At 35.2% G+C, this 7,675-nt stretch overlaps 1 protein-coding gene across 1 annotated transcript; it reads left to right on the top strand.

Moving 5' to 3' along the window:
• The first annotated feature begins 1,436 nt into the window (after positions 1–1,436).
• LOC142176048 (uncharacterized) lies at positions 1,437–1,946 on the top strand. The gene has a single exon (XM_075243100.1). It carries the CDS (start codon positions 1,437–1,439, stop codon positions 1,944–1,946), a length of 510 nt encoding a protein of 169 aa, XP_075099201.1.
• The last annotated feature ends 5,729 nt before the right edge of the window (positions 1,947–7,675 follow it).

Here is a 7,675-nt window from a genome sequence, read left to right as displayed (position 1 = left end):
CATCTAAGAAATTAAGACCTTATTTTCAATGCCATCCCATCTCCGTGGTGACTGCCTACCCCCTACGTAATATATTACATAAACAAGAGTTATCAGGTAGGTTAGCCAAGTGGGCCATAGAGCTAAGTGAATATGACATTACGTATCAACCTTGAACTGCAATAAAGTCACATGTGTTAGCAGATTTTGTGGCAGCTTTTAGCCAAGGAATACAACTAGAAGCAAAAAAAGAACTATAAGTATTCAATGGGTCTAATCTAGGAACATGGACTTTATTTACTGATGGTTCATTGAATGTGAAATGGGCATGTCTAGGTATTGTTTTGGTACCACCTACGGGAGAAATCATACGACAAGCCATAAAATGTCACCCTATTACTAACAATGAGGCAGAGTATGAAGCTGTGATTGCATGTTTAGAACTGGAACGCGAGCTTGGCATAGAACAGGTCGTAATAAAAAGTAATTCACAGCTTGTAGTTAACCAAATGCTGGGGATTTATACAGCTAGAGAGGCAAGAATGCAACAATACTTGGAAAAGGCACATGATCTGGTTAGGCAATTCCAAACTTGGAAAGTAGTGTAGATACCAAGAGAGGAAAATGTTGAGGCAGACGCCCTAGCTAATCTTGCATCTGCTGCAGAAGTGGAAAATGATGAATATGCTTCTGTAATTCATTTATTTCATTCGGTACTTGATCAAGACAAAAATGAGGTAAATTTTATTAATTTAACTTGGGATTGGAGGAACGAGATTGTCACTTTTTTGCAGTATGGAATTTTACTTGAAGATAAGAAAAAGGCTCAAGTACTTCGCAAAAAAGCTGCTCGGTACTCTTTAAAGCAAGGCAATCTTTATCATAAAATGTTCAGTGGCCCCCTAGCAAGATGCCTCGGACCTTCTCAATCAGAATATGTGATGAAAGAAATACACGAGGGACATTGTCGAAATCATGTAGGAGGAAGATATTTAGTAAAAATCATGATTAGAGTCGGTTGTTATTGGCCAAAAATGGAAGAAGACGCGGAATATTTTGTGGCCAAATGTGACAAGTGCTAAAGATACAGCAACAACATGCATAGACCTGCTGAATTATTGCATCCGGTCATTGCACCATGGCCTTTTATGAAGTGGGGGAAGGATATAGTGGGTCCACTTCCACAAGCCAAAGGAAAGGTAAGAATTTTACTAGTACTCACTGATTACTTTACGAAGTGGGTAGAATCAAGAGATTTTAAACAGGTACAAGAAAAGGAGGTCAGATATTTAATTTGGCGAAATATCATATGTTGATTCGGCATACCAAAGGAAATCCTATGTGATAACGGCCCGCAATTTGTAGGCACACAAATCACAGAATTTTTTCAGAGTTGGCAAATTAAAAGGATTACTTCAACGCCTTACCATCCGGTGGGTAATGAACAAGGAGAATCAATGAATAAATTCATTATCAATAATTTGAAGAAAAGGTTAGAGGAATCTAAAGGCAATTGGCCAGAGGTGTTACCTGGAGTCTTGTGGGCTTATCGAACAATCGTAAAAACAAGTATGGGGGAAACACCATTCTCACTTGCATACGGAGCTGAAGTCTTAATTCCAGTCGAGATAGGGGAACCAAGCACAAGTTATACACAAGAAACTGAGGAGTCAACTGAAGAAGAAATACGAATAAACCTGGATTTACTTGAAGAAAGGAGGGAAGCTGCATTAATAAGGATGGCAGTGCAAAAACAAGTTATAGAACGATACTATAACTGGAAAGCTCGTCTCAGATACTTCAAGATTTGGGACTTCGTACTCAAGAAAGTTTTCCAATCAACGAGGGCAGCTAATACAGGAAAGTTAAGTCCAACTTGGGAAGGACCTTATAAGATTCACGGTATCACAGGAAAAGGAGCATATGAACTGGAAACAATGGATGGAAAGATTCTACCTTCACATTAGAATGTTGTTCATCTAAAGAGATATTATTCTTAAGTAAAGGAAATACCCACGGGCAGGTACCCTCATTTTAAACTTTTTTTTTGAATTGTTAAAATTTTACTAACAATTTTAGATGATAGGCAAAAAGCTAGCCCACACTAAATGATGAATTACGACTAGAAAAGACACGTGGAAACAACATAATTTCCGGACTAAGGTTACAACTATACTGATAGAAATTGAAAAGGGTTAAGTAGTCTTCATCTAAAATCGTAGCTCCGAGTCCCATATGTTTTTCCTTTTCAGGAAAAGGACCGTATGGAAGGATTAATCAAGTGCTCTAGATTTCATACTTCAAAGCTCAAACACTTGAGGGACTATATAATATACATATGATATATGTATAAAGAAGGCAAAGAAGACCGAAAACAATTAAAATTGAAGTCGAGCCCAAAGTCTACTCATCAAAAATATCAAGTTCAAAACAAAGTCACGAGCCAATAACACAAGCCAGTCAAAAAACCTTCATATAGATTTCAAAATCTTATGATATCTAGGTTAAAGTCAATGATTAGCTATGGGTTTTAAAAAATAAAACCCTTGGATTTTATTTCCTTTTTTGCAAATCTGTTGTAAAGAAAACTATTACAAAATATTTATAGAAGATATTTAAATACATGTAAGATGTTATTTAAACTTGACAAAAGTTCAAATGAAAACTTTATCCAAGTTGTCACACCTCCTTTTTCCGCCCCGCGAGGGTGCGAAGGAGTTTCTCCAATTAAGGGACAGTCGAAACGGGATTTGTTTATTTATTTGAGTCGCCACTTGGGAATTTTATGGTGTCCCAAGTCACCGGTTTTAATCCTGAATCGAGGAGAATATGACTCTGTTTGTCATTCTGCGAACCAGAAATCCGAGTAAGGAATTCTGTTAATTCGGGAGAAGGTGTTAGGCATTCCCGAATTCCGTGGTTCTAGCACGGTCGCTTAACTATTTTTAATACTTGGCTTAATCATTCTGATTTACTAAATATATTTTTCTTGTTGCCTGATTTTATTTCCGCTTTTGTTTAGATTGTTTATAATTATAGACCTTCCTTGAAACGAATCACGCGCACGTATATTCGTATTATATATTTTTTATAAATGTAAAGAATCGTGTCACGTATACGTGTACACAATAAGATTGAGAATATTTTTTAGATTTTAAAAAAAATCTTATGTTCGAAATTAAAATAAAATTAAGAACAATTCGTCACTCTTGTATGATTAAATAGTGAACTGTACATCTCGGGTTATACAAAATTAATTTAATATCCTCAGACGAATCTCCTTTTATTAAATTTTTTGCTCAAAATTGCACGAACGCATAATCCGAACTGCCTTTTAAAAAATGTAATTAGGCCACGCGAACGTATCCCTAATTTCACAAAAATATTCTTGATGGTAACATAAAATCCTTTACAAATTTTTTATTACATCCATCTATATGAAAGTCATGGGAAATCACCGATTTGGACGTCTCCAGTTTTTTTTTTGAAAAGAATTCAAAATTTATTGGGTGTTAATCACAGGTTATATTTTAATGTGCGAATCATATACCTCAAAACTATTTAAAAATAATGATACGAAAAAAAATAAAATAACGTGCAACGAAATTTACCGTTTTTATTCATGAATACGGTGTCCGTATTTTGTTTATGTATTTTTAATTTTTTTTTTGTAATCATATGCACAATTTATTTATTATTTTTCTTAGGCTTAAGACTAAGTGTATACGTTTGAAAATTTTACCAAAATAAACGAATCATGTGTGGAATCTAGGAAAATTTATTTAATAAGCAAACTAAAAATTTTTCGAAGAGTTTTCCTTATTCTATTAGGAGCGAACGCTATTTTTATACATTTCTACTTAAAATATTACAATTCGCATTTATAAATCTCACCTCCTTCTCATCAACTTGTTTTTAATCTGAAGCTATAATCATTTGGTTAATTTGCTTATGATGATAGATAAAATCAAGTTGATAGGAAAGAGAACTATTATAAAAATTGATTCAATAAAATGGCATCACATGCAACGTAGTTGTACGTCTGAACCGTTCATAATATTCTAACATTGTCACGGATTATATCAACTCACCTTTCACCTATGGTTATACACGTAACCGTTATCACGCCATATACGAACCACACACAACTTACATCAATCTAGCTTTAAACAAAATCGGATTTTTTGACAAGATATGCTAGTAATGTAATTTCTTGATACTTCCATACTATTCTATACTTAGCCAACAATATCACAAGATTTAATTAATGGCTAGCTTACTGCCATGTTCCCTATCTTATAATTCGAATATAGCTATACTTAATGAGATTCTGAAATAAATAACATTATTACAAAGCTTATGCGAATTTCAAAAGAAGATGATTAACTAACAGTTCTCACGTCAAGTGTAAGCTAATAGTCAAAAAAATAAAAATAAAATAAACTCAACTAATGCTTTAAGATGAACAACACATATTTGAAATTTTAAATTTCATTGTTTTTTTTTTCTTTCTTACAATATTGAAGCTTTCATGGCATAGACCTACAGATATGTACCTGGAAATGAGGGTAGAAGAGGTAAATTTCAGTAGTAGCAGCAGCAACAAAACCAGCAGACTATACCAATGTTTCAACAGATTTGAGCAATCAAACAAGACCCGTGAAACCCAGACGCACAATAGCAGGACTCTTTAAGAAATTTCAGATTTTAAACCAAACAATAGGATCAAACAAATCCGGACAGATTTAAGGAAAATAGTATTTCTAATTTATAAGACTTAGGAAAAGGCAAACTGAAAAGCTCTCAATTTCAAAAAAAAAATCAGCCTCAACACTAGTTTCTGATGTGGAATTCTGTTTTACTGTTTCTGATTTTTCTTTCTTTCTATCTTCTTCTTGTTTTAAATTTTTCTTTCTTTTCTTTCTATCTATCTCTCTTTCAGATTTTTGTTTCTGATTTTCCTGTGTATGTTCTCTTTTTTAGATTTCTGATCTCTCTCTCTTTTGGTTCTGTCTAGTTTTTTTCCCTATCTTTTCTCTGTTTTTTTTCTTTCTCTCTATATGGTTCTCTCGCTTGAAATCAGTCCCAAATCCCCTTCTTATACAGGTCTGCCCCCTCCCTTAAGTGTTGCCTGGCCCCTTTCTTTTAAAACCAGAAAAAATCCACTCAAATAGCACTAAAATTGCTTTTCTAATCAATCAGCCACTAAGGACACTTTTTCCTTATTTTCAGCACTCCCAACTCTCTTTTATTCCCCATTAGGATTAATTAATACCTCATTGATAAAGCACTATCAATAAAGTGTTGTATTAACTGTTTTATTCCCCAAACACCCCTAAAAATCCCTTAGAATTACTGCCCTAGACCAAAACTGCCCAATCTTTAACAATTACCTAAACTAATCTGTTTAACAGCTAATAACCAATTCCTAAAATAAATCAAACAAATATTCTATCCTCACATATTATGCCAAACAGGGAAATGTAATAGCTAATTGATCCAACAAACCCAATGTCTAATAGCTAATGGACAAAGGCTAAATTCAAATTGAACACTGAACTTGCATACAACATATTAACAATACACAGAACTCAACAAAATAATTTAAATTGAAATTGAGATCAGCATGAATGCAGGGGCATTGTCAGTGTATTGACAATGCCCTGAAACTTACTGCCCAGAAATCAACATACACAACATCCATTTGACGAATTTATTGATTTACAAACAAGCATGATTTAACTAACGAGTACTAATCAACCAACTATCTATAATAATTGTCAACAAATAGTTTATAAATAGATAAACAGGTTGTTTCAATCAACATTATCAGAAACAGGAATTTATAATATAACTAATCGACGAACTTAATCGAGTCGATTACACACATTGTAAATAATCACAACAAACAGAAACAATGCCATTATTTGATCAAATAAACGGGTATGAGACAGAATCAAATAAAAGATGGGGAAATTACACAGATTACTGAAACATGCAACAATACACACATAGGATACAAAAAGAAGTAGGAAAAATACCTCTGAATCTTCAAATTTATTCGGACACAGGCTCAACTTTGGGTTCGGACCTTTTGAGGCTGAACAGACTTTATTCAAAGTATTCTCAATTGAGAATACCTCGATTAAAGTCTCTTAGACCTCAATCCCTTAATTAATCGGACAAATTCCACGATTTGGCATTTTAGGGTTTCAGATTTTTTTGATTTAGGGCTCAACCATTTCTGGGCAAATTTGAACCAAACCAAGTTTGGTTTGGTTACGAGTGATGTTAGGAGAGTGACTGGTGTGAGTTTGGGGTACATTGGGGTAGGTTTAGGTTATGCTCGAATCTTCGATTGAAGATTCGAGATGCTGTAAGGTGATTCGAGGTGAACGAACAACAGATCCATAACGAGGCCGGTCAGGGGGTGCTATGGTGTTAATTATGGCCTGGTTGGTTTGGATCTGAGTTTGGCTCGAATCTTCAAATGAAGATTCTAGAAACTCCAGGAAGATTCGAGCTCAGTGGTTATCATATTCGGATAGAGGATGGTCAGGGGGTTCAGGGGTGTTAAGGTGGTGATCGGAGGTGTCGTTCCCGCCGGGTTTCAGGCGAGGAGGAGTTAGGGCGGCTAGGGTTTTGGGGGTATCGTCTGAAGACGATGATGAACAGGAGAGGGAGGGGGTATTTGGTTTGGGGGGGCTGGGGTAGGATTTAGGCTTTTATAGGGGTGGGGTGGATTGATCTTGACCGTCAGATCAAACATGATCAACGGTCTGGATCAACTCACTTAACCAAATAATGTCGTTTGGTTTAAGTTGGGGGAAAGGGTTGGCCCGGGCAATGGGTCGGGTAGGGGGTCACGGGTTTGGTCAAAGCTCTGTGGCCATTGGATCAAAGAAAAATGGGCGGCTCAGATTGAACACCTGAAACGGTGCCGTTTCAAATCAGACCAGGGCTGACCTGAACCGTTTGATTTGTTCGATCAACGGCTCAGATTGATAGTACCCACACGACGTCGTTTGGGAGCCGGTTGAGAGACCTGGCCTTGGACTGGGTTATTACACATTTTGGGCCTGATTTTCATTAATTAAAACGGACCAACCCAATTTTTCTTTCTTATTTTCCCTTTAATTCCTAATTATTAAATTTCTATTTAAAATTTATAAAATCAAAATTAATCTTACAAAAAATAATAAGCACCCTTTAACAACCATTAACACACAAGACAAAACATTAATCACACAATGACACATTTAAATGACGAAAAAATAAGATAAAATGCATATTTTTTGTGATTTTCCCTTTTAATTAATTCTTAAATGCATAATTAAATCCTAGATATGCATGCAACCTGTATTTCTATTTTATTTTTCGTTTAACTATAACAAAGTAAACATTTACGGACAAAGCACAAATAACTAATAAATGCCACAGAAATTCTAAAAATTGCACACTAAGAGAATTTTGTTTTATTTTTTGATTTATTTTGGAGTAGTTTTCGTGAGGCAAAAATCACGTGCTCACAGCTGCCCCTCTTTGTGGGGAAACTCGAAGAGTTTTCGTGCAAAGATAAAGTGAGCGGATACGAGCGATTTTTGCCTGTTCGAATACTCCGTGGGAAGCATTTTTTGAAAGATTTGACCGAACATGTGCTTCAAAGGTTTCCTACATATCCTTGGCTATAAAGGAA

This window comes from Nicotiana tabacum, chromosome 3 (genome assembly GCF_000715075.1).
Source record: "Nicotiana tabacum cultivar K326 chromosome 3, ASM71507v2, whole genome shotgun sequence".
Classification (NCBI taxonomy): Eukaryota; Viridiplantae; Streptophyta; class Magnoliopsida; order Solanales; family Solanaceae; genus Nicotiana; species Nicotiana tabacum.
This window is presented reverse-complemented; position numbering and strand designations above follow the sequence as displayed.